Genomic DNA, 27,890 nt, shown 5'->3' with positions numbered 1-27,890 from the left:
GATCTCAAGCTCCATTATTGTTAATAGATACTGACGTGTACGTGTCTCCATTAGTGCATTTGTGTGCCTATGTCGCCAGTGACATAATGGGGTGAGGCCATCCATGGATGCTTCAATTCATGGATGGCTAGCCCGGTGATACAGAGGGCCAACTGTAATAGTTTGCATTTACTTATACCATGTAATTGTATTACTTTATAACAGGCTAATACAACTTGTAGAAAAACAGCATAGTGTAGCGGTTTGATTGTTGGACTATAACTCTAGAGACCAGGGTTCAAATTACTGCTCAGCCATGGAAACTCACTGAGTGATCCTTGGCAAGTCACACTCTCTCAGCCTCAGAACAAGGCTATGGCAAACCCTTCTGAACAAATCTTGCCAAGAAAACCCTGTGATAGGTTAGCCTTAGGGTCCCCATAAACTGGAAACAACTTGAAGGCACACAACAATACGTGCAACTTGTGATACATCAAAACAGTTAAAGGAGCTGATGTATGCTCCAACAAACTACAGGATCAACCATACCCTCTCCTCTTCCACTTTTTATTAAAATTGCCATCATCACCACTACAGTGAACAAATATAAGAAGAAAAGTTTGGAGCTCCCTGTGAACAAACACACAGTGATTGGTAGGCCACAAGTAGTTCAGAGATTTCTCTGAGGTCTCTTGTACATTATTTCATCTGTCTTTTGTCATTTCTTGTAACAAGATGACCAGAAACTGATCAGATTCTTATGAAATTAAAACAAAAGCAGAGTGGCTTCAAGATGGTACAAGGAAACTGTTTCTAAATGGGTGTGGTGTTAATCCACTATTTTCCTTCATGTCACTCAGCTAGCCAGCCAGCCAGCCAGCCATCTAGCCAACTGGATCACCGTATCTTATCTTACCCAAGTAGTCCTCCCGAAGATTGGTGCGGTTACGTCCAATGTTGAGGAACTCCCTGATTGATTTGATGACACGAACTGGATCCCCACCCATGTTGTAGTCACCTACAGAAAAGGAAAAAGAAAAAGAAGGATGGAGAAGAACAGTGAGAGGTTGGTCCAATACAAACGGGCATGAAGTGCCGTGCTTGCGCCGATTTTAGGGTTAGGGACTGCACACCAACTGCATGGTCCCTAGTCCTAGTACAGCACGGTGGTGCAATAATGGTGGCGTCCCGTTCATACGGGCGCCGCCGTATTGACATAAGCAACGTGCGGCAACTGCATGTCACCGCACATCGTTTATGTCGCAAGTGTGCCATCGGTGCACTCACAACATCACTCCGGCGCCACAAAAACAACCCGAAAATACTGGGTTCTTTTTACTCCGGAGTGACAGCGTGCGGTTTGGGGGCTGCGCTGTCCCTCCGGAGTAAAAATGGGCACTGGCAGGCTGCCGTTTCTCAGCAGTCTGTACTGTGCCATTATTTGTTATTGTAGACTACAGGTGAGATTACAGGTTTAGTCCCTTAGGATTCTTCAGCGAGCCAAGTCAACTTCTTCATGACACTGCTGTTGGATGATCTCTCAGATTTTGAACATTCTTACTCCTTTGTCATGGGCCGGGAGCTCAGGATTGGGATCTAGAGGAAGCATTTGATGAGGAGGCTGAAGAAGGGATCCTGGCAAATCCTCCAGATGGAGAACAGCCTTTAAGATACCATGTGCTGACATTTGGGTCCCACTCTTTTTCTTTTGGCCACAATTAAATAAATAAACACTACAAACCCTCCCCAAACTGTCAGCTTGATTCAGAGGGGTGTTTTAGGTGTGCATGTGTGTTTTAACAAAGCTTTCTTTGAGAGCAATCACATTCTCATTGAAGGATCATAGAGCTCATTTCCCCCCCTCTGCAATCTGACCATCACTATTTACGAGGAGGTATCCAAAAGTTTTAATTATCATAAAGAAGTTATAGAGATATTTACACAAAACTTTTTGTGCATAATCATTGTCATTGCCATGCATACTTGTGCAAATATCAAATCTTTGTCTAAAGTAGTTTTTTTTCCACAGACTGTAGAAGACATCAGCCTGCATGATGAACAAAACGTTGTGGCATGATCAGCAAAGGTGTCTGTCTCCTGGCCGACAATGCACCTGTCCATACGGCCCAAGCATCCATTGTCACCGCCCACCAGTTAGGCTATGAACTTTTGCAGCATCCACCTTATTTGCCTGATCTTGCGCCAAGCGACTTCTTCCTCTTTCCTGAGATGAAGAAACCCCTTCATGGTCAGCGATTTGACGACAGAGAAGATATCATTTTCGAAGTGGAACAATGGTTTTTGAGCAAAGCGGTCAACTTCTACAAAGAGGATTTGAAACAGGTGAAGAAAGGCTGGCAAAAATGTGTGACTCTGCAGGGAGACTACGTGGAGAAGAACTAACTTTGACCACTGCAAGTGACTATTGTATGTTTTTTTATTTCATGGTGATAATTAAAACTTTTGGATACCCCCTCGTAAACACCACTTTATAGAAATTTTCTTTAAAATCATAAGAACAGGTAAATTTTAATCTGTTAGATCAGATGTCTTCCCATTGCTTCATTTGTTTATTATAACCTGAATTTTTTGCCATGGTATGTGATCCCAGACAAATTAGCTAAAATATATAAAAGCACAAGTAATATCTGCATGTAATATCTGTATGCTCTTCCCGGCTGCTCTGGTCCAAGGCTTCCTCTCAGGGAGAAAGCCAAGGGCTGGAGTTATGTTACCTTTTGGCCACCATGGCTGCCCCCCAGAGCAGGTGATACCAGCATAGGGATACCACTGCTATCGTGTCTTAACTTTCTCTTCTCCTGGCTAAACATGCCCAGTACCCTAAGCTGCTCCTGATAGGGCATGATTTCCAGCCTTTTCACCATTTTGGTTGCCCTCTTCTGGACATGCTACAGCTTGTCAACATCCTTTTTGAATTGTTGTACCCAAAACTGGACTCAGTATTCCAGGTGAGGCAGAATAGAGCAGTACTGTTACTTCCCTCAGTCTACACACTATTATTGATGCAGCCTAGGATCATACCCACTTTTTGACACACTGTTGACTCATGTTCAGCTTGTCGTCTACTATGACCCCAAGATTCCTTCCACATATACTATTATCAAGCCAAGTGTTACCTCTCCTATGCCTGTGCATTTCATTTTTTTCTGCCTAAGTGTGGTGTTTGTGTTTGTGTTGTTGTTGTTATTATTATTTAGAAATAAATATTAGTTTTTTTAAAGATCTCACCATCACTGAAGAGGATAATCACATGGCGGGTTTTCTCAACAACTGGAGGAGGATTTAAGAGGCTATTTATTTCTTGCAATTCTTGATTAATCATCATTCCATAGACAGAATTTAGGCCTTTATTAATATTGGTTCCAGGCTTCTGCTTGTGTTCTGGAGAAAGGAGAAGAGAAGTTATCATATTCAGATATCACAGAAGTCCTAGGGGGAAATCAGTAGGGGGGAAAACAGGTTTAGTCCGGCAACACTTGGAGAAGTTACTCGCCTGAGATTGCCTGATGACAATGATCTTTGGATTTTTCATTATATGACTATGCCTGTCTTCCTTAGGTTATTGCCGCTCAATAGAAATAAAGCAATTTGATACGACTTTAATGTCTATGGCTCAGTACTATGGAATTCTGGGATTTGAAGTTTTGAGAGATATTTAGAACCAGCGTGCTGTAGCAGTCTGAGCACTGGGCTACGATTCTGGGGATCAGGGTTTGATTCCCTGCTCAGCCATAGAAACCCACGGGGTGACCTTGGGCGAGTGCGAGTCACACACTCTCAGCCCCAGAAAAACCCATGATAGGTTCACCTTAGAGTTGCCTTACCTTGGAAACAACTTAAAGGCACACAACATATTTAGACTTCCCTGTCAGAGAGCTATGGACGGCTATGGTGCCTCACCAAACCCTAGAATTCCATAGCACTGAGCCATAAAAACTAAAGTGGTATCAAACTGCTTTATATCTGTAGTGTAGCAGCAGCCTTAGATTACAAATGTCCCACTGCTTGCTGTTATCATCATCACAGGGACAAATTCTTGTTTTCTAAATCATTGTTTATAATCAATAAAAACTTTATTTAAAAAAAAGATAAACACAGAAGACAAGATCACCAAGTTTCTATCAGGTTGGCCTGTGGTACTCCTATGCAAACTGAAGTGTGTAGGGAAAATAACCTTTAGTGATAAGAGAACTTGTATACTTAGGGCATGTGCAGTTAAGAATAGCTTCCAAAATTTGTAAGTAAATTTGTTGTATATCCAAGGAATTGTTTTCCCTGCTATACATCAAAAAGAGAACTTCATTACAGAAGGCTGGACAGACATAAAAAGACTTCGTAAAAGAAGCTTCTTTGTCAGAGGCTTTGTTGACTACAGTAGGCTTGTATTACAATTTTTATACATCTCAGGTTGGCTGCTTTTATAATAATGGAAAGCAGGTTTCAGGCCCCTGCTCGGTTGGTATTAGATACAAAGATAAGAGCTGGACAATAAAGAGAGTGGATAGAAAGCAAATCGACTCATTTGAGATGTGGTGCTGAAGAAGAGTGCTGAGGATACCATGGATGGCCAAAAGACTAACAGATCAAGCCTGAACTCTCCCTGGAAGCCAGGATGACATACTTTGTCGTACTTAGGCCCCATTATGAGAAGGCATGACTTATTAGGAAAGACAGTAATTCTAGGAAAGCTGGAAGGCAGCAGGAAGAGAGGAAGTCCATACGGCTGGTGGTTAGATGCAATCAGGGAAGTCACGGGCATGAATTTGCAGGATCTGAGAGCAGTTAAGGATAGAAGGACTTGGAGGTGTCTCACTCATGGGGTGATCGTGAGTCAAGTAGGCTTATTGCACGGCACTTGGAGAATGGGAATGGAGCAGAATGGAAGGGAAGGGATTGGGGGAAATCGCATGGGATAACACCGCTGATGCCGCTGGGAGTCCCAAATCCATACTCCAACCCTTCCACGGCAGCCAATTTTGAATGGTTGGGGGACGGATTGGGGACTCCTAGCGGCATCAGCAGCATTCTCTTGTGCAATAACACACGTTTCCCCCATTCCTTTCCGTTCCCATTCCCCAGAGTGCCGTGTGATAAACCTAAAGGTTGACTCAGAGGCAGTTAACAACAATGAACATATATGTCAGCATTAGATTCTTGCTGAATATTGCTCCACCTTGGGGTGGAGGGGCTGTTTACCCCCAATGATGTTCTTTGCTGTGTTCTTAAATTCGGTCAAACTGACTTGACTTTTGGCAACCCTATGAACGACAGAGCTCCAAGTCCCCCTATCATCAACAGCTCTGCTAATGTCTTGCAGACTCAGGGCCATGGCTTCTGTGACTGAGTCTATCCACCTGCAATGTGAGCTTCCTCTTTTCCTACAACCTTCCACCTTGCCACCTTATTGTCTTTTTTAGCGGATCATGTCTTCTTATGATATGTCCAAAGTATGACAGCCTCCGTTTAGTCGTCTTGGTCTCCAGGGAGAGTTCAGGCTTGATTTGCTCTAAGACCTGTTTATTTGTCCTTTTGGCAGTCCAGGGTATCTGCAGAACTCTCCTCCAGCGCCATATCTCAAGTGAGTTGATTTTCTTCCTATCAATCTTCTTCACTGCCCAGCTATCACAATACATATAGAAAATGGACCCATAGAGTGGCATGGATAATCCTGACTTTGTGTATTCAATGACATATTTTTCACCTGGAGATCTTGTCTAGTTCCTTCATAGCTGCTCTTTCAGGACTTAGTCTTCTTTGTTGTACTAGATCTATTATTGTTGTGGTGCACATATCTTCCCTTCCTCCTGCCCAGCCTCCACTATGGTACAGAGCTGAAAAATATGCCTCACCTCCATATTTGATGTCCTCCAACTTCTCAATCACCCAAGCTGCATCGCTGCTCTTTTCGTCTGTGGTGCGCACAAGCTCTTTGGCTTCAGTGGCAAAGGTGACAATGCCATACTTAGGTGAGATGTCATAGCTGGAGATCTACAAAGGGAAGCCAAGGACATGCTCAGAGGCATTCTCTCCTTTTTGTGTCAATGGACCCAGCAATTTTATCTGCTAAAATTAAAGATGTAGTGCAGCTGTGAGAAGCCAGGAAGCCACATTATCCCCAAGAAACCTGGGAGGCGGGGGGAACGACACATATACCCACCACATCCCCCAGTGCAAAACAAAAACAAAAACAAAAATCCAACAACCCAATTTTTGCTCTCAATGCCCTCTAGGGACTATAGGTCAAGGGATCCTCAGAGGTATTTTTGCTAGTTCTTTCCTCTGACATGCAAACTATAGCACTACTAACCAGGGCTATTAGTACTAACCAGGGATGACCCTCTTAGCTTAGCTTCTAAGATCAGATGGGATCTAGTGCCTTTAGGATATATTCTGGTGTACAGGGTTCAGCACTTTAGAAAAATCCTTGAAAGTTTAGACCACAACTCACAGCAGTCCTCTCTGAGACCCTGAGCCTGCTTCAGGGCTGCTAAGACTGATAGCACACACCCATGCTCACAATCTCAGGTCATAGAATTCGATGCCTGGAATCTGGCACTTGATACTGAAACTTGATGCTTGTGCACACTTATTCTCTCTCTCTCTGTCTCACATACACAGAGACACACTGCACAGGTCCTCTGAGCTCACCAAGGCTGCATCTAGCCTGCAGAATTAGTGCAGTTTGACACCACTTTAACCACTATGGCTCCATGCCGTGGAATTCCAGGATTTGTAGTTTTGTGAGATATTTAGCCTTCTCTGTCCAAGGGCTCTGGTGCCACACAAACTACAAATCCCAGGATTTCAGAGGATCATGGCAGTTTAGCAGTGCGGCAGCAGCCCAAGATACGAACAACTAGAACTCTTCATTCCAAGTGTTAGCGATCCTGCTCACGTCTTAACAGCTGCCTTTCTGCACTGTTCTGGGGTTCTTCCTCAGTCCAAAAAGAGGCTCAGGGGAACTGTCCATACCTTCTCAATTAACTTGATGGCCACATTCTGAGCTTCCTTGAAGTGGTCCTTTTGAATGCTTCGTGAGGCATCAATGACTATGTAGATGTTCAGTGAACCGTCCTTCTCAATCTTGATTTTACGCTTCTCTGTAGCAGCTGTGGAAGGAAAAGAGCCAGAGATAGGGGAAGGGAGATTTCCCACCTCTGTCCAGCATCTGTTGTTGTTGTTGTTGGTTGTAGTTGGTTGTTGTTGGGTGTCTTCAAGTAATTTCCAAATTATGGTGGCACTAAGGAGATTTATCATGGGGTTTTCTGGGCTGAGAGATTGTGACTCCTCCAAGATCTTCCAATGGTTTTCCATGGCCGAGGGGTGAATTGAATACTGGTCTCCAGAGTCATAGTGCTCAAACCCCTACACCACACTGGCTCTCCCAACACCACTTTCTTCAAAGCTTCTAAGAATCGCCCAAAATCCCTTCCTAAACTTTGTTCACCAAAAATCACCCTGAAAGCATCGAAACTATCCACACTGCTAAAAGTTTGATTTGTTTCCCTCCATGCCCCCCAACTGAACACATATAGCCAAAATCTATTTAAAAACCTCTACCTTATAGGGGAGGAATGGACAAGGTTCAACCTCACAGGGCCATTTTTGTGGCCTTTTGCTCCAAAGTTACCCTAAATGAGCTCTATGGTGTTGCAGGGACATTTCTACCAAAAGATGCCCTGGACCAATTTAGTCCCCAGTGAAGTCTTTTTTTGAAACAGAAAGTAAGCAGAAAGCTGTGGCTCCTGGCCTTCCACAGTTGGCCATCCATCCCTCTTGTTGCAGGGATAAAACAGATAGGTAGATATATGTAACACAGCAAGTGGCAGCTTGTAAAAGGCACAGAGAGGGAGTATCTGGATGAAGATATAGCTGAAGCTGGAAGCATAGCCATGTGGTGTCTATTCAGGTTGCTATCAATGAAATCTTCCACCTTGTAGGAGTAGTTTCTGGAGAGCTTGTTCCATTTATGCACAATGTACGCTTAGCTACATGTAAGCAATAACAGCAAAAAACAACAACAACAACAAAAACCCTCCACTAAAAATACCCCCATTTCTTCAGCTAGAATGCTTTTACTAATTGTAGTAGTGTTAACTTTTGAGGAAAAGAGCTGTGATTTTAAAAACATACTTACAGATCAAGTTTCTAGTTTGTCCTCTTCTTTCATTAACATTACTCTGGGCAATCTCATTAAATACTCCTTACTCATTTAAAATATTTATATGCCAACCACTATTTTGAAAATCCAATGCTGCCTAAAGAATTTATTATACAAAATTTAAATTAAAACACAAATGCAAGAATCCACAGGAAACACGAAAGATCCCACTAAAGAGAGTATCTAATTTAACAAATGTTTTGTTAAAGATGGGAAAAGTTACTTTTCTAGATGCTTTTTCTGCTGCTCCAGAGAACAGGACCCGGAACAATGGATGCAAGCTACAGGAAAAGAGATTCCACATGAACATTAGGAAGAACTTCCTGACAGTAAGGGCTGTTCGACAGTGGAACACACTCTTTCCTTGGAGTGTAGTGGAGTCTCCTTCCTTGGAGGTCTTTAAGCAGAGGCTAGATGGCCATCTGCTGGGGATGCTTTGATTTGGATTTCCTGCATGGCAGGGGGTTGGACTGGATGGCCCTTGGGGTCTCTTGCAACTCTATGATTCTATGATTCTATGATAGATTACCCTGGCCAAACTGGTGTGAGCTATAGCCGATTTTTTTTTAACAAGCCTTGGGTTAAATTAATGCATTTTAAGAGGCATTGACACATCGCCATCTTGGTGCCTGTTCTCCAAGAAAGCAGTTCCAAAGGTAGAATTATAAAAAGGCTCTTCTCACTCCAAAAAGTCCTAATTTAATAGCAGTATAACTGACAGTGTGGTGTAGTAGTTTGAGCATTGAACTATGACTGGAGACCAGGATTCAAATTCTCACCTGGCCATGGAAACCCACTAGGTGACCCTGGTCAAGTCACACTCCCTCAGCCTCAGAAGGAGGCAAAGGAAAAACCCCTCTGAACAAATCTTGCCAAGCAAACCCTGTGATAGGGTCACCATAAATCGGAAATTACTTGAAGGTACACAACAACAAGTATAGATTGTGACATATTAAGCCAATTGCAGTACACAACAACAACTAAACCGTCTCTCCTTTCAGGACACCCAAAGAAGAGATTCCTTTGTATGAAGCCGCACCACTCATAAAAACTACTTACAAATATTTTTATCAGAATCGATGGACTCAGCCGTTTCGGTAAGAGATGAAATGAACTTGGAGGAGACTTCTTCTGGGGTGTCAAAGCTGAATGGACCTGGAAAGGAAAATGTGGAGACAGAATTAGTAATGTGAGCATAATAATAATGGGTCATATGGGTTGGTGGATTTTGGAAGTTGCAATGCAAAAACATTGAGCAAAGAGATCTTGTAGCACTTTGAGACTAACTGAAAGGAAGAAGCTGGTAGCATGAGCTTTTATAGACTTGAGTCTACTTCTTGAGATGCAGGGAGTGAAAGGTCCAAGGAGTAGGCTGCGTGTGAGAATAGAAATAGAAATGCAAAACCTGGGAGTATGGCGATGAGGTGACAGGTTCAGTTTTAATTATGGTAATTGGGGGACAAAGGCAGGATATTGCCTAAAACCCAGGTAAGTCGATAACCGACCACTTTGGTTATTTTTAATGGTGGTGGGAATACTGGAATTTAGTCTTAAGGGTGCTATAGGCTCCCTTTACATACTGACTTTCCAGACTAAGATGGCTAGGTCTTTGAATTCTAGCAAAAACATTAAGTTTGCCAAACTCTGCTATACTTCGCCCTAAACTGGGATATGGCCAGTTGCCTATTGGAAGCCTGACATTTCTTTGTCTGAGGTCTGACGGACTTGTTCCTGATGCTGAAATAGTTAACCACTTTGGCTATCCCTGGACTCCAAGTTCATATGCTCCAACGGTCGCAATTTAGCAGGGACAGTCCCAGTTAATCCTGTCATCCCACATTTTCAGCTCTTTAAACCTGTTCCAGCTTCTCTCCCCTCCTCCACTTTCCTCCTTCATCCTTTCAGTTGCTGAAGACCAAGTTCAAAGTGAAAATGTAGTTTGCACTCAGTTAACTCAGCAGTGGGGAGAGGAGGGGGCAGACTCTTGCTCTTCCCAAGAGGTTGCAGCATCTCTTAGCTTGTTTGTTCCTCATTAATAACTTTTGCCCTCTTCACCATACTCATACTCCCAATTTTTATCTGTGAAATCTTGAAATATGCAAATTAGACACAGGTCTATATGAAAATGAAATATGCCAGGTGAATAGGTTTGTCCCTCCAGCCCAGTACTGGGTGGGTGACAGCACAAATTCTTCAGGATGTCATGCCAACACCAGATACTTCCCCATCTGTCACTCAATTAAATTTGCTTACTTCGACATTCTGGTTCTGATCCACTCCACATTCTTGACACTTGGCAAACTCGTTCTTTGGATCCCACAAGAGAGAGTCCTCTTTCACATGTGTAGCGGACCCGGTATTCTATCCTGTATTGAACGCCATCTTTTCGGGCACCAATTGGGATGCCAGGGTTGGGACAGTGGCCAGCTGTGTTGGAAAAGAGGTGAAACAATGAGGGAACTTTCATTGTAAAGAGTATATTATAACAGTAAATATTTGGTGGTTTATGTATGTAAATTTTCCCTTGCCTTCTTTTTAAACTCCCCTCCCCCCCAAAAATATGTGCTACTCCAGTTATTGTGCATCTTCTTATTTCATCCATCTAGTTTTTCTACCCCATCCAAGATGACAAGTAAATACAGTTAGGACACTGCAGTTCAATACTGACAGACTGATATCTATACTCTCTTATCTGATCCATGGCTAATATATTGACATGCAGAGGACATGGGCCATTATGAGTTGCTCTGTTTGATGCACAGAGATTATAGATCTTGGACTGGCTTAGTCTATCAATATTATTTTGCATAGAAACAAAGCTCACACAGTTGCTCTTGCTTAATTCCATTTATTTTATTTTGTTTTGTTTTGTTTCTCTGATTACTCTTCCACCTTTTTCCTGAAGGTGGTATCTTCTTCTTGCAAAGGTGATGAAGACTGAACATGGCAATAAATCGATGAATGTAATCAACAAATAGAAACAGAAAGAACTCGTGTTGCCTACTTCCTTTCCATAGAGGAAGGATTTGTAGCTTACACTCACCTCCATCATCACATATTGTTGTCTCTCCACTCCACTTTCCATTTGGGAGGCAGGTGCGCGTCTGGGACCCCCTCAATGTGTATCCTCCATAGCACTCAAATGTCAGCTCCTGGCTTACATTGTATTGCAACTGCCTTGGCTCATACATACCATTTTCAAACTCCACAGGTCTATGGCAGTAAATGGCTGGAATGAAGGTCAAATGTCACACAGTGAGAGATCTAGTGTTTAGCTGGCATGTTTTGCCATTCTTATAATACACCCCCTTCCACTGCCTGCCTCAAGTGCTCTCCAGTCACAATCACTCTTATCATGTTACAAGAACAAATGAAAAGCCCCACTAGATCAGATCAAAGGACTATCTAGTTTATGCCAGGGCTAACCAGTTGTCCGTTGAAAACCTACAAGATGGATGTTCTGCAGCTCATAATTCCATATGGATGAAACATTTAATTAATTTATAATTTATAATGATCCATTTGTAATCACTTCAAAAATATGTATTATCGGTGATTAACTGCATCCTTCTGGGATCCAGAACTTTTGTATTTTTAATTGTATTGTTCTTTTAATTTGTGAGCCCTTCGAGTCACAATTTTGGGGGTGAAAGCGGGATATAAATAAATATCATCATCATCATTAGCATAGGGCTTGGGTAACATAATTCCTTCAGTCTATATTTATGCTGGGCTGAACTGCTGTAGGATTGTAGGTTGATGGCAGTCTTGGTGTTTGGGGGATAACAAGAAACTATTAACATCTACAGTTATAGGGTTGTATGGGAGCTGGGGAAGCCAAAAAGATGGTTTGAGATTTATGGAATTGGATGGGTTGTTACCTGAAACCGTAACTAATTGAAACACTGCTTCCAGGCTGCCATGAAATACAGAATCTGTCTATTCAGAAGTCAACATCTATCTTTTCATACCTTGGCACTTGGCCTGGCGGACAAGGTTGCCTTTTGCATTTTTCAGGGGGCTCCATCTTCTGCCAGACTCGCAAAACCGGAACTCTGTGGGGTATGGGTACTGTCCATCTGGGCAGCTATACTGCAATAGTGTGCCATTTTCCAGCACAGTATAGTTGCCACCTAAAATCTCAGCTGTTTTAGGATCACAGGCACCATCAGTTGGATCTGAGGAGGAAAATATAGTGGAAAGTTTAAAAGGTTACAACCAGCAAGATGCAACCTTGTCAAATTCTCAGCCCAGGGATTACTACTGGTGGAACGTACACAATCTTGCCACGCTAAGAACTTATGAGGTCCAGATTCTGTCTGGGGGCCAGTTGCAGAACCTGTCATCAAGCTACGCTTTCCTTTATAACTACATAAAATATGGTTACTGTCAAGTCAGGTATCCATGAACAGCCAGCAGCTTAGCTGGTATAGGGCTAGGTAGCTGAGCAATACCCAGCAGTTTTGAACTTCTCAGGGAAAAATGAAAAATAGGTAACAAAATTAAGATTTATACAAGAAAGCATAATTAAATTAGGTTTTTTTGTGGCTTTTTCGGGCTATGTGGCCATGCTCTAGAAGAGTTTGTTTCTGATGTTTTGTCAGCAACTGTGGCTGGCATCTTCAGAGATCTCTGTTTTTTCAGAGATCTCATGACCACATAGCCTGAAAAACCCACAAAAAACTATGGATGCCGGCCATGAAAGCCTTTGACTTCACATAATTAAATTAAACACAATAAAAAGAAGCTTGAGATGTAATTGTAATGGACACCCTGAATAATTCCCAGATACCTTGTAGGAAACCCATTTGTCAAAATGTCAATGTTTGTTAATGACTTAGAGCTGAATAAAACCTTTCCTGTATATGTGAAGAGTTTCTCTGAAACAGGTTGACATCACGACTGGTAAAGGGATGTTTCCCAAATGCTTCTGAAATATCAAACTGATCATGAAATTTTCATACTACTTGAAGACTGAATGGAAATGTAGTAAGTAGCTGATAAAGTATTGTTTACAAAGTTAGCTAGGTCATAATCTTAATCATAATCACAGTCAGAATCATAATCATAATGTTTATATATAATGCCTTTTTCACCAAAGGGTGGTACGTCGGAACATATACAATCAAAAACAAATGATAAAACACAGTACTATAAAATGCTAAACCACTGAAATAATATACTGATATGCTAAAAACAAAATCCTCGTCAGTTGCTACCCCTCTTGGCCACCTTAGGCACACACACTTAGCAATGTAACCCAGTGAATGGAAGAGGAAGTCCTCAACTCTTTATGAAAGCAAGAAAGATCCTCCTCCAGCTGCAGGTGCAAAGAAAAACTGTTCCACAAATGTGGAGCCAGATCCTGAAAGGCTTGCAGCCTTGACAGAGTTGTATTCATTGGTGGAACCGCCAATAATAGATGTGTTCTGAGAAGGTGTGCCATTGCCTTCCCCTGAGGCTGAGAGCGTGTGGCTTCCTCAAGATCACTTAATGGGTTTCCTGGCTGAGCGAGGAATTGGACCCTGCTCTCCAGAGTCGTAATCCAACACTCAAACCACTACGCTGTGCTGGCTCCTCCGATGGCCATTACCAGGTGGATAATACAGTGAATACAATACAAATGGGACACTGCAACAAATGCTTTGGTCAGGCCCCACCTGGAATACTGTGTCCAGTTTTGGGCACCACAATTAAAAAAGGACATTGAGAAACTGGAGCGTGTCCAAAGGAGGGCGACTAAAATGGTGAAAGGTCTGGAAACCATGCCCTATGAGGAACGACTTAGGGAGCTGGGGATGTTTAGCCTGGAGAAGAGAAGGTTAAGAGGTGATATGATAGCCCTATTTAAATATTTGAAGGGATGTCATGTTGAGGAGGGAGCAAGCTTGTTTTCTGTTGCTCCAGAGACTAGAACACGGAACATTGGATGCAAGCTGCAGGAAAAGAGATTCCACCTCAACATTAGGAGGAACTTCCTGACAGTAAGGACTGTCCAACAGTGGAACAAACTCCCTCGGAGTGTAGTGGAGTCTCCTTCCTTGGAGGTCTTCAAGCAGAGGCTGGATGGCCATCTGTCGGGGATGCTTTGACTGTGATTTCCTGCATGGCAGGGGGTTGGACTGGATGGCCCTTGTGGTCTCTTCCAACTCTACGATTCTATGATTCTATGATTTTAAGAATACACAGTATTGAATAAATAGAATAAAATAAAACAAAGTAAAGTAGTGTGGAACAGAAGAAAAATCCCAGGTTTTCTCAGGCACATGCACATTAATAAATTTTGTTTAGTAGCAAATATGCATGTATGCACACACACAGACACACACACGCACGCACGCACGCATATATAACAAATAGAACACAGCAACAATATTTGTAGACTCAGGGTCCGAACAAATAGCCCAAAGTAAAGCTGCCTCGGGTCACTTTGGAGGTATGCTGTTTAAACTCTGCTTGCATCCTAAGAGGCTGGAAGCCACGCCAAAGTCATGCTCCAGTCCTAAGGACTGGAGCACAGCTTTCATGCCGCTTCTGGCCTCTTAAAATACATGTGTCATTTAAACAGCATACCTCCAAAGTGACCCAAAGCAGCTTTATTTTGGCCTGTCTGTTCAGGCCCTCATTTTACTTCATCAGGTGCATGGAGTGAAGTGTCCAAGGAAAGACATTTATACCTGTGATTAGATGTTATATGTTAGTGTGTGAATAGTAATAGGAATGCAAAACCTGTGAGTATGGCAATGAGGTAACAAGTTCAGTTTTAACAATGGAAGTTAGGAGACAAAGGTGGGAGAAGGATATTGCCAAAATTCAAGATAAGTACATAGCCATACGAATGGTTCAGCCAGTTCTTGCAATATAAATGACACTGACTGGGAACCAGAAAGGCGATGTCATAAAATGGGCAAGAGAGCTTTCATGAGGCTGTGGTACTACCTAGCACTATAATATGTTCACTGGGAAGTGGGAAGTGAAATTACATTGGGATCTTGACCAAGCTTCAAAATGTCACCCCAGTTTCCCATTGCAACAGCGCCTTGTGGTTGCATGACTCCTTATTCAGGCAGGCTTTTAATACATAATCATGGGATGGCTTTTATATGGGGTGTTTGTTATATGGAGGGGTGTATGTAATTTTATAATGTTTTTATTTGATGTTTGAAATTGTTTTTAAAACTTTAATTTTAAAGTCTTTTAAACTATTTTTCTTTGTGAGTCGCCTTGGGTCCCTTTCTGGGAGAAAGGTGACATTAAAATGAAATAAATAAATAATAAATAAATACAGTCAAACCTCCATATCTGTGGGCTTGCCATCCATGAATCTGAGCATCTACAGATGGAAAACCTCTTTGTCCCCAATGGCTGCGTACACATGCAGAATATGTTAGCGGGCATATGCACATTACACCACCATTGGGGAGAATGAGACTCGAGGTCTGGGTTTTTTGTGTACATGTATGTGGTGGTGGTATGGAACGGATCCCCTGTGGATATGGAGGTCTGACTGTAAATTGTGGGACAATTTGCATTTAATCAGCAGTGAGATGAGGCAGAAGAATGCCAGAGCCCCAAAAGAGTGTGTGGGACTTTCCCACACCAGTTCCATCTCTTCCTGAACGAAGGTTGGGCAAACAACTAATGAGGAACTTACTGGAATATAAAAGGGAAGAAACAGGAGAGCTATGGTTTAAGTTAACACGGAAGTGAAAAGAGTGAGGAAAGCAAAAGGAACAATTCAGATATGTATGCAATTCAAAGTTAAGTTTCCAAGCAACAAAATAAGACTGGATAGAGAGGAACAATGGAGTTAGACAAAGGTGAGCATTCCAGATCTCTCAGGTTTCTTTCAGATTACAATTCTAGGTCATGAGTGTAGGTCCTAGGCTCTGTCACACCCCTGAAGCTGCCAGAAGAGTGCCTGCCATCTTAAAGCTGCTGATTTGAAGACACAATATGGCTTTTCAGGAGTTTTTTCTGACCATATTCTCTTTTGTGTCTTGCCAAACTTGCTTTGATCTCTAGAGTGGTGCTTCTCAAGCTATCCGATGTGGGGGATCAGCAATATCCCCCTGCTTGGTGTACCATAGATCAGTACCCTAGTTGTGCCTTTGGCTACAACTATTTCTTTCTTTCCTGGAAACTTGTTATGAGACTGGAAGCTGATGGCTCACAGACAAGCACTATGGTTCATGGACCACCACCTTGTCATGGACTGTCATGCCTTGTTCCTAGGGCCCAAACCTGATTCAAAGTATGATTACAAACAAGGAAACAGAAGGACATGCTAGTGCTTGAGATAGACAGTGACACTTCTTGCAGCCACAATATACAGACACAAGACTTGATAACACCTACCATAATGGAATGTAGACAAGAGAGGGAAGGTTTGAGATGTCTGGAGAGTTTATATAGGAAACGCTCATTAATCAAGCAACAGCTGTTAAGAGGTTGCCAGGCCATAAATAATCCAGCAACTCCTTCGGGAGGTCATTGCTCACAAGTGACCATTTGGGAGGAAGCAATACTCTTGTCCCTTGATTCCTGCATCATGTTTCCAAAGGGCCTTGGACACTGCATTATAAATTAACCACACTACCAGATGCTCCCCTGGACTGACACTTTGGCATTCTTGCTGTACCCTACTAACTTGGACTGCTTGACCTTTTAGAATTGCAACTGGTTGGTAAGCTTCTGTATAAAACTGGAGCTTCTATGTCTTGTTTTTGATGGGTTTTGCTCTGTACTTTAACCCTGGCTGGCCTTCAAGACAGGACACTGATCAGTCTAACCTTGCCTTATGACTGGCGTGAGATTGGTCAATAGAAGGTATGCAGTTCTTTGGAACAATATCTTTGCTCCCTTCCTTAGGAACTCTTGTGTACCAGCAGAGGTGTGTCTACAATAAAGTAGTTTGACACCACTTTAACTGCTGCCTGGAAGAGGATTCATTTGTGGGGGGGAAAAGATTGGGGTCAGCTTTGATGGAAGCAGCCTAACAAATAAATACATCCACCAAGGCTGCTGCCACACTGTAGTTTGATACTATTTTAACTTCAATGGCCCGGAAGAGATGAGCAGGAAAAAAGGTTCGAACTTGCATTATACATAAATGGGTTGAAACCCACTGTCCACACAAGCTGCTCCTAAGGCAGCCCAAATGTTCATGGCCTGACCACACAGCGTGGCATCCAGTTGGCAAAACTGGCCTCACATGGGCCAAAGATGCCCTAGGAAGACCCCCCAAACATGGCAGAAAGGTACGCATGCCTCCTACAGGGCAGCTGGGGGCAAAAATTTGGGGTTTTATAGAAGCAGGTACAGAGAAGGAAAACTCCATTAATGGGAGGGATGTGCATATGGCCATCTTATTCCTAGTCTACTCATGAGACACAGGATATTCTGGGTCTTGGATGTGAAGGAGAATGTGCACATTAAATAAACAGAATATTTCCCCCCTATACTGTCTGTTCTACATATCTACAGATTTTTTTAATCTATGGAGTCAAGCATCCACAGCTTGAAAATATTTTTAAAATATATGAATTCCAATAAGCAAACCTTGATTTTGCCATTTTATAGAAGGGACACCATTTTACTACCCCCATTATATTTAATGGGATGAGCATCCATGGATTTTGGTATCCACAGCAGGTCCTGGAACCAACCCCCAATGGATACCAATGGCCTGCTGTACTACATTGAGTGGGTCAGGGGGCACGACATCTGTGTGTAGATGTAAAGCGGGATCTCAACGGTAAAAGATTCCAGTATCACTGTCCTAGATAATGGTACTGCCCATTCTCACATTGGCAAAAGGACAGAAGAAGCCCCTCCTGGTATGTTCATTCTAAGATGTTGTTTCCATGTAATGAGACAGTCCTAGAGATAACAGGTAGAGGGGGAGGGGTTGGTATCTTGCTATCTAACTCCTGCCAGTATCAAGTTCTATCTTTTCCCCCCAGCTATCATTTCTCTTCCTTTGAGTTTCATCCTATCGGACTCTTTTCTCCTCTACAGCTCCGGGTTGCAGTTATCTATCGCCCTCCTGGCTCTGCCACCCAGTTCCTCTCAGACTTTGAATCATGGCTGACATTCTTTCTTTCAGATTCAGTCCCCACTTTGATCCTAGGTGACTTCAATATCCACATTGATGATTCCAATAACCCTACAACATCTCGCTTTAACTCTCTGCTAGCTTCTTTTGGCCTCCAACCACACTCCAACTCTTCAACTCATTCTCTTGGTCACTGTCTTGACCTGGTTCTTGCTGCAAACTGCGCCATTTCTGACTACCTGGCACTTGACTTTCCACTATCTGACCATCATTTAATCTCCTTTGCTCTCACTTATACTCCTCCTCCTCGCCATACTATTCAACGTCTTTTTCGTGATCTTCAATCTGTCGACTCTAACCATCTTGGTCTGACCCTGGATTCATCTCTCTCTTCCCTAAATCTCGGGGATTCTGCTGATTCAGCAATGTCTTTATTTAACTCCACTCTTTCCTCAACTCTTGACCATTTTGCCCCTGTCTCTGTCCGCACTTCTTCCTCCAAGACTAGACCTCAGCCCTGGCTTACCCCCAACATTAAGTTTCTCCGGTCCTGCTCTAGAGCAGCCGAACGTCTTTGGAGAAAGTCCAAAGAGTGGGCTGATTTTATCCATTTCAAATTTGTTCTTTCTTCCTTCTCACGCGCCCTCTCTATGGCAAAACAGAATTATTACAAATCATTGATCTCTTCCAATGAGAGGTGCCCGCAGCGTTTGTTCTCCACCTTCAACACTTTGCTTAAACCTCCCTCTCCTCCTGTCTCTTCATCTTTCTCTCCTAATGACTTTGCTAACTATTTCATCTCTAAGATTACCACTATTCGCTCTGAGATAGTCCCTCCTGATTCTTCTTCTGCTCTTAATCTTCTATCGCCTTCGCCTAACAAATTTTCTGTCTTTCCTCCTGCCTCTTTGGATGAACTGTCTACACTTCTGAACTCTTCCAAACCTGCTACCTGTCCTCTTGATCCTATTCCTACTCGTCTTCTAATCTCTATAGCTCCCTCCTTTTTGCCCTCGCTTCTCCATATCTTCAATCTCTCTCTCTCTCTACAGGCTCCTTCCCCTCGGACTTCAAACATGCTCTCATTTCCCCAATTCTGAAAAAACCTTCTCTTGACCCCTCCTCTCTGTCTAGCTATCGTCCAATTTCTCTTCTCCCTTTCTTTCTAAGGTTTTGGAACGGGTTGTTTATTTGCGCTGTCTTGAGTTTCTTGAAGCCAACTCCATTCTTGATCCCTTTCAGTCTGGTTTCCGCCCAAGGCATTCTACAGAGACAGCTCTCACTAAGATCTCGAATGACCTTTTACAGGCCAAGGCTAATGGCCTTTACTCTGTTCTCATTCTTCTCGATTTGTCTGCAGCCTTTGACACTGTTGATCACTGTCTCCTAATTGACATACTCTCTGACCTTGGGTTCTCAGACTCTGTTCTCGACTGGTTTAGATCTTACTTGTCTGGCAGATCTTTTGCAGTGGTTGCAGGGGGTCTGACTTCTTCTCCTGTTCCCTTATCTGTTGGAGTTCCCCAGGGCTCTGTTCTGGGTCCCCTTCTGTTTTCTCTCTACACACTGTCCTTAGGAAAACTCATCAGCTCTTTTGGTTTTTCCTACCATCTGTATGCCGATGACACCCAGCTGTATCTTTCTGCCCCTGACCTTTCTCCAAGGCTTGAACAGCAAGTCTCGTCTTGCCTTACAGCTGTCTCACAATGGATGCGCCATCGGCGTTTGAAGCTCAACATGTCCAAGACGGAGCTTCTTGTCTTTCCTCCTAAGCCCAACCTTCAACACTCCTTTTCTGTCTCTGTGGACAACATTTCCATTCAACCAGTCCAGCAAGCCCGCAGTCTTGGCTTTATCTTTGACTCTTCTCTGTCGTGTATCCCTCAGATCCAGACCACTGCCAAGGCTTGTAGATTCTTTTTGTACAATATTGCCAAAATCCGACCATATCTCTCTGCCTCTACTGCCAAGATCCTGGTCCATGCCCTAGTGGTCTCACGACTTGATTACTGTAATGTCCTCCTGGCTGGGCTTCCTTTTTCTCACCTCCGTCTTTTAATCTCTGTCCAGCATTCAGCTGCACGCATTATCACTTCCACCCACCACTCTGACCACATCTCTCCTGTGTTGGCATCCCTTCACTGGCTCCCTCTCCCTTTCGCATTCAGTATAAGCTCCTGCTGTCGACATTCAAAGCCCTCCATGGACTGGCCTCTCCTTACTTATCAGACCTTCTTTCTCCTCACCTTCCCACCAGGGCCCTCCGTTCTGGTAGTCAAGGGTTCCTGTCCCAGCCCAGGATTTCTTCTGCCCCATCCCAGATTCGCCCCTTTTCACTTGCTGCCCCTCACTCCTGGAACCTTCTTCCTGCACAAGCAAGAGCCATCACTTCTTTAACCAGCTTCAAAACGGAGTTGAAAACCATCCTATTCAGAGAAGCCTTCCCAGGCATCGCATAATTGTCGCTTACTATCTGATGTTCTGTTGTTGGCTGTTTATCGATCCATTTCCTGTATTGCTATGTTCTGTATATGTATTATCCTACTTGTGAGTATGTATTTTCCCTGGATAATGATTAACCTTCCATTTTGAAGCCAAGCCCTCCCTCCAGTCCATCTGCCTTGGTCCAGGCCTCGGAGGTTGAGAGGAACTGCTGGACCTCTTACCCTCTCCCTCCACCACTCCCTTCTCCTTCTGTGTCATGTCTTTTTAGATTGTAAGCCTGAGGGCAGGGAACCGTCTAACTAAAAAGATTGCATGTACAGCGCTGTGTAAATTTACAGCGCTTCATAAATAAAGGTTAATAATAATAATAATTGTTGTAACAAGAAAAGGGGCCCACTCCAAGAGCTCCCCCCACTGAGCACTTCTTGCCCAAGGGCCTCCCCAAAAACTAAAAGCAACTCCCTGGTGAAGCACATGGGAGTCTTTCCCATAACTACCTACACATCCCCCCCCCCCGACAATGGTATTATACTCAGAAATGCAGTCCCTGGTCCCATATCTTACTCAGAGATAACCACCTTGTCTTGTAGGATACTTTAATGCCATAGGTTAATGTTTATTTCAGTTTCTCTTTCATTCTTCTGCCTTAGATATTATCTCCCCACATGACTAACACTGTGTGCGTGGGAAAGTGTGGCCAGCTCCAATGCTCTCCAGCAAAACATTGTGAAGGGGATGTCTAAAGAGATCTGACGATAACACAGGGCACTAGAGCAGTGGTTCTCAAAGTGTGGGGCAGGAGGGCACAATAGTTGCTCAAGGGGGGGGGTGATCCCTTAGAGACCCCGATCCTTCCTCCTCCTCTCTCTCTCACACTAATTCTCTCTCATACACACTCAGTGATGCTCTTTTTCTGACTCGCTCTCCCTTGGATATGTTAATTCACGTAGTCTCACACACAAACTCTGTCTAGCTGTCTCTCTCTGTCTCATACATGCGCACACATTCATTCACACACTTCATCTCCCTTTTACATTCTTACATATGTATTTGTGTATACTTAAACAGAGTCACACATATGCATCTATATGCATCTGAGGAAGTAGACTGAAGTCTAGGAAAGCTCATGCTGCCAACTTCATTCTTTCAGTCAGTCTCAAAGGTGCTACAAGATCTCTCTACATACTGATTGTACAGACTAACACGGCTATATCTTTTAATTCAGTCACACACTTCATCACTTTTGCAATAAACACCCAAGAATGAATGTTTCTGTGACTGTGGGGGTTATTCAGACAGTGAAAATAATACAGGAAAAATGTAGTTGAATCTTTGTTTTTCACATGCATTTTAAATGCAGCCAAGTAAGTTTGGGGAGGGGGGGCTGTCAAAAAACCAACCCCTATAACCTGGTATGATCAAACTCAGTTTTTTTTCCTGTGTTTTCCTAAAAGATTTGCATTGTCAGCTGTGTGAATAACTGATGCAAATAGACCCAGGATAAACTGAGATAAAACTCTGCAAGCTTTGAATATGTTTTTAATGCATCCACACCATCAGCTCCATCTTTATTTTCAGTGCCGACGCATGTGAGCAACAGAACTCACAGAGATGCGGTTCCGATAAAAAAACAGTGTGAACAACAAAACTGAAATGCGAGAGTGAGGTTATCTGCTTAGTTGTGCTACAAACAACAACGTCTGGCTAATCCCTGTGTATGTGAAAGAGAGAGTAAATGAGTATGTGTGTGAGTGGAAGAAAGCAAGCAAGAAAGAGGATGGCTGAATGATCTGTGTGCACTGGCATAGGAGAATCTGGCTGAGTGTGAGACAGTATGTGTAAAATTGACATATGTGATAAGTACTGAATTTATTTAAACAAAATGTTTCTAATTGGAACAATGTTATTTCCTTATAGAATGTTAAAATATGAATGTACATGAATGTGTGAGCAAAAATACGCACACAAAACCAACAAAATATTTGTACTCATATACTGCATCAAGGAGGGGGGGGTGTTCCATTTGTTATATATGCAAAACTACAAATCCTAGAACTCCATAGCATGGAGCCATGGCAGTTAAAGCAATGTCAAACTGCATTAATTCTGAAGAGCAAATGCTGCTTTAGCCTTTGTCCATGGGGAAGCACACCTCCGAATTAGTACTTCTAAGAAATCTGATTTCGTCTCTCTGCATGCTGGCAAAAAGGCCACGTAGAGAGGAAAACGATGGTGCAATATTGACATGTTCTGAAAACTGGGAAATTCCCAAACCATACTAAAGGCTCCAGTTTTATCAGTGACCCTGCAGTTGAGTGTACCTAGTCCAATGGTTAATTTGGTTTCTGCTTTCATTTCCTAAACTCACATATTCCCTAAACTGTTAGAATGGAAAGCTTAACTCTGTATTGAGATACTTTTCTTTTTCTGCTAGATAATCACAGAATAATAACAACAAACTTTGTTCAAAAGTAGCAATAAAAACAAAAGCCACACATAATTTTATTTATTTATTAGAGTACTTATAGCCAGCCCTTCAGCCCTAAAGACTATCAGAGCGGCTTGCAATTATTATTTTTAATTAACCACTTGGCATTCTTTTTCTAACTGAGAGAAGCCTTACACCAGTTCTTCCTAGTGAGATACCATCCCTATGTTTGGGTTGGACTACCAGTATATTACCTTCTGTTACAGTTGTAGTTTCACATAACTGACTCATTCTCCACTTAAAAATATTATCATCTCTTTGTGTAGCTAAGTAGCAACTCAGGGAAAGGAGTAGAGTGGAATCAGTTTCCCTGACATCTTGTTTACTCCACTGAGTTATTTCATCGGAGAGAATTCAAGCATTTAAGCAGTCCAAAGCAGTTATGCCCCTCTTGGTACAATGTAGTTCAAAGCAGTACAAATTAATTTGCCTTATTCAAAAAGAGACCCTACTCTCCATCTTCAAACTTTACAACAACCTTAAATGAAACAGTTTTAATCCAAGAATTAACCTGCAACTGTGCAAGAAGTACATCATGGTTGGACTGCACACTCAGGGTGCACCTACATGATAGAAATAATGCAATTTGATGCCATCCCAAGGCTCCGTCCCATGGAATCCTGGGATTTGTAGTTTCACAAGGTCTTTAGCCTTCTCTTCCCACTCTGCTGATGGCTTACAAAATTATCAATCCCAGAAGTCTGTAGGATGGAACCAGGGTAGTTAAACTGGTGTCAAACTGCACTGTTTCAACAGTGTAGCTGCACTCCCAGTCCCATATGGTAACATCTGAAGTGCCTCTGCAACATTAGGACTGAGATTGGCCTGTTTTTTGTATTTTGCCATTCCACAGTTGTGAAAAGTTGGTATCAAATGTCAGGCTTTTCATATTGAGCATGTTTTCCTTCCTAAATTTCACCACAAAAGCAGTGAACACGAAAATTGTTTGATTGTTTATATGGGCATCATATATAACAGCAGATAAATTATCAAGTTCTTGAGACCATTATACATCGGCTATCCAGTGTCACATATTAAATGCTGCCAAACATTAATAACGTATCATCTACAAAATGCTTTCAAATATCAAAAGAATTTCAATCTTATGGCTCTCCATTCAGAAACAAAAATCACCCAGTTCAGTCAGATTCACTCTCAGATAAGTATGTAAAGAGATCTTCTAGCAACAGAAAGAAAGATATTGGCAGCATGATCTCTCTTCATATTGATTTTACAGACTAACATGGCTATATGTTTGAATTCTGTCTCTCACGTAAGTGTAACTCAAAAATACAGAACATCAATATAACAAGTACCAAATATTGGAGAAATTTGTATTCAGAAAACATCCCACAAATACCAATATTCACACAGAGGAACTTCAAAAAGCAAGTCTAATCTTTTTCAACTGTTCTTCAGCAGAACAAATATCCTGAATGGATTATTCCAGCATTAGCCTGTAGAAACATTTTTGTCCTAAAAGTTTGTCTGACTCCTTTTAGGAGCAGTGCACTGCTAAGGAGAAATGCTGCAGCACTTTAATCGCTCTGCAGGAAGCTCTGGGTTATTTAGTTGGCCCTCTGTATCCACCATTTCTTTATCCACGGATTCAAGCACCCATGGATTGAAAATATTCCCCAAAATATAAATTCCCCAAAGCAAACCTTGATTCTGCCATTTTGTATAAGGGACACCATTTGATTAGGCCGTTGTATTTAATGCGACTTGAGCATCCATGGATTTTGTTATCCATGGGGCATCCTGGAACCAAATCCCAGGAGATACCAAGGGCCTGCTGTATTAGCTTACCTGTCCCAAATGCTAGAAGAGCCACAAGGATGTAGAAAACTTGGTGAGGTTGCTGCATTGCTGGTTCTAACTTCTGCTGCGTTGCTGGTTCTTCCTGCGTTTTCACTGCAGGACCACTGGAGCCCTGCTAATTTGTGAACGTTTTGGTGTTCCTCTTCAACAGTTCATTGCTGGTTAACTCCACCCCAACTGAAGCAGCTGAGTTTTGGGAAATGGCACAATCTATTAAGCAACTCCAGGGCGGGGTGAAAGAAAGTTGAATATTGGCCTGCAGGTGGACAGGAATCCAGAGGACACCCTCAGGGGAGGAAATAGTAGGGGAGATCCAAATGCCTTGGAGGCAGGAAAGGGAGACAGTTACGCAGGGAAATCCCCCAGTGTAGACACATCAGAGTTTCAGAATGTACACATTTTGGAGGATTATCAGAGGATGGGAGGGTCACATCCTCAGCATTTTTGTGCAGATGAGAGCTATGCTTGGCTCCGTGACCCCAGGCCTGCTCCTCCTTCTGTATTTGCTTTTTCTAAAGATACAATATTTATTCAACTGAACTTCCTCATTATGTTAGGCAACGGTGGGGAATGAAGTTCAGTTCATCGGAACCAGGCAACTGATCACTAACAAACCTCAGCTTAGGGTTGCCAGGCAGACAGAAAGCACACACTCAACCTGCCTTGCATCGATTCATCTGAAAAAGAGAGTGCTGACATGCAAAGAGAATAAATGACCAGGGATAGCTTTTGGGGGGTGATATCAATTGATCACCCAGGACTCTTTCAGCTTGGCTCCAGAGAAATAATCTCCTCTCCACACTGCATGGGGAAATCTGAAGAAGCTGCTATCACATTACCATAGTGACACGTAAATAAATTGACCTGAAAATCAATTTTTGGGCATACATTTTTAGACGTATAGAGCATACACGGTATTTCTAAAGCCAAAGATTCTTGGAACTACAGCTCCCAGAACCGACTGACCATGCCGGCTAGAGAATTATAAGGGCTGTTGTGCAAAACAGTAACTTTTCTAAGTTCTGCATACCTCCTAGAAAAGTCTCACATTTTTCCTGGTGGGAAGTGATATCTTATATCTGCTGAACATAGCCAGCATGGCATAGTACTTTGCGCGTTGGACTATGACACTGGGAGACTCAGGTTCAAATCCCTACTCAGTCAAGGAAAACCACAGTAAAACACCCCTGACTAAATACATTGCTAGTGAGGATTAATGGAAATCAATGGAAGTGGAGTTGATTATGAACCGCAAGTCCCATCCATTCCAGTTGGTGTGCTCCAAGTAGGAAACAGCATGGTGTAGCCGTGTGAGACATGGACTAGAATTCTGGGAAATCAAGTATTAAATCTCCCCTTAGCCATGTAAACCATGGGGTGACCTTGGGCAAGTCATGCTCTTTCAGGGCTTAATCATACCGACCTTTTTTCTGGCAACAACCATAGTGAAGCAAATGGGAACATAGTGAAGATGTTCATTATCACACTTCTCTTCAATTGGGTGAGTGTGTTGCACTGGCAATCCATGGTCCTTTCTGCACCAGATCTGTAACCCTGTCTTCTGTGCCTTCCTTTCAGTGCATGCATGCCTTTGCTGAGGTTGTTTTTACTCTGTTCTTTTCAGTTTTTTAATGGTTATTTTTGCTGTAACTATGCAAGCCACAAAAAGAAAAGAAAGAGAAAGAAAGAAAGAAAGAAAGAAAGAAAGAAAGAAAGAAAGAAAAGGCACCAAGTAAAATCAACTTTGGCCTGCTTGGAAATAGCAAGGAGGAGCAGGGAGAGGCAAAGAATCATCCCCACCTCATACCACAGGATTGCCATTGATCATTACTACCACAGTAGGGATCTATTTCACCAAGGAAACTAATGGAATAGGAGCAATATTAGCAGCCTATTGATGGGTTTTCCCCTTCAGTGAAAAGGTGCGCTACAGAAACAAAGGAAATGCAAAACAGCAACTGAATAGATGCAACATTGTGTGATAAGTACTGGCCAAATATGCTAACATCTTGCTTTAATTCCAATTTACTTCCTTGTGTGATAAACTCCTCAATCTAGAGGAAGGCAATGGCGAACCACAAAAACCTATGATAGAGTAACTCTAAATTGTAGTTGGTTTGAAGGCACATAACAGCAGTTTGAGCATGGGACTCTAATTGTGGAGACCAAGGTTCAATCCCTGCTCAGCCATGGTAACCTACTTGGTGACCATGGGCATGTCACACTCTCTCAACCTCAAAGAAAGACAATGACAAACCCCATCTGAAGCAAACTTGCCAATAAAACCCTGAGATACGTTTGTTTTGCCGTAAGTCAGAAACGACTTCAAGGCATGCAGCAACAAAATATATAAATACAATGGCAAAAATGCAGTAAGATTAATAAGACAATTGTTAACTGCTAGCATTTTCTGCTTTTAGTTTTCCTCAGACCTCATTCTAAAAAAATATCTTACCCATCCATGGCTGTGTGGAATGTATTTATATCTGAATATTTGAAAAAAACCATACATCTGTGAACATGGGCTATTGCCTATGAAAGCTCATGCTGTAATTAATTTGTTACATCTTTAAGATGTGATGGGACTCTTGGTTGCTTTCATTTCATATATGAAATGTTAGACTACGCTGCTCCAGTTATTCAAAATCTGAAGACACCTACATCTAAAATAATGGCAGCTCTATGGGACCAGGCTTTAAAATTATTTGTACTATCACGAGGAAAATGGAAATGCTTCTGTTTTTTCCCCCTGGAATGAAAGGAAGATATTATAAAAATAGTATATTTTGTCAGTTATAAGTATAGTTGGCCCTCCAGAGCCACAATTTTTTTAAACCATGGCTTGAAAATATTAAAAAAAAAAACTTCCAAAAAGCTAACCTCAGTTTTGCCATTTTATATAAGTGACACCATTTTAC

The 27,890-nt window shown here is 42.4% G+C and overlaps 1 protein-coding gene across 1 annotated transcript in view; it reads right to left on the bottom strand.

The window, feature by feature from the left end:
* Nucleotides 1-25,166, bottom strand: part of LOC121922134 (complement factor B-like) — a 34,682-nt gene extending 9,516 nt beyond the window's left edge. The window contains exons 1-9 of the mRNA XM_042451128.1: nt 24,961-25,166; nt 12,133-12,339; nt 11,205-11,390; nt 10,415-10,588; nt 9,221-9,316; nt 6,973-7,109; nt 5,850-5,988; nt 3,229-3,381; nt 896-997 (exon numbers count right to left, since the gene is read on the bottom strand). Of these exons, the coding sequence (XP_042307062.1) occupies nt 896-997; nt 3,229-3,381; nt 5,850-5,988; nt 6,973-7,109; nt 9,221-9,316; nt 10,415-10,588; nt 11,205-11,390; nt 12,133-12,339; nt 24,961-25,018 (1,252 nt within the window). The 5' untranslated portion in view covers nt 25,019-25,166. The remainder of the gene's footprint in view (nt 1-895; nt 998-3,228; nt 3,382-5,849; nt 5,989-6,972; nt 7,110-9,220; nt 9,317-10,414; nt 10,589-11,204; nt 11,391-12,132; nt 12,340-24,960) is intronic.
* Nucleotides 25,167-27,890: the final 2,724 nt, after the last annotated feature.

This window comes from Sceloporus undulatus, chromosome 2 (genome assembly GCF_019175285.1).
Source record: "Sceloporus undulatus isolate JIND9_A2432 ecotype Alabama chromosome 2, SceUnd_v1.1, whole genome shotgun sequence".
NCBI lineage: Eukaryota > Metazoa > Chordata > Lepidosauria > Squamata > Phrynosomatidae > Sceloporus > Sceloporus undulatus.
This window is presented reverse-complemented; position numbering and strand designations above follow the sequence as displayed.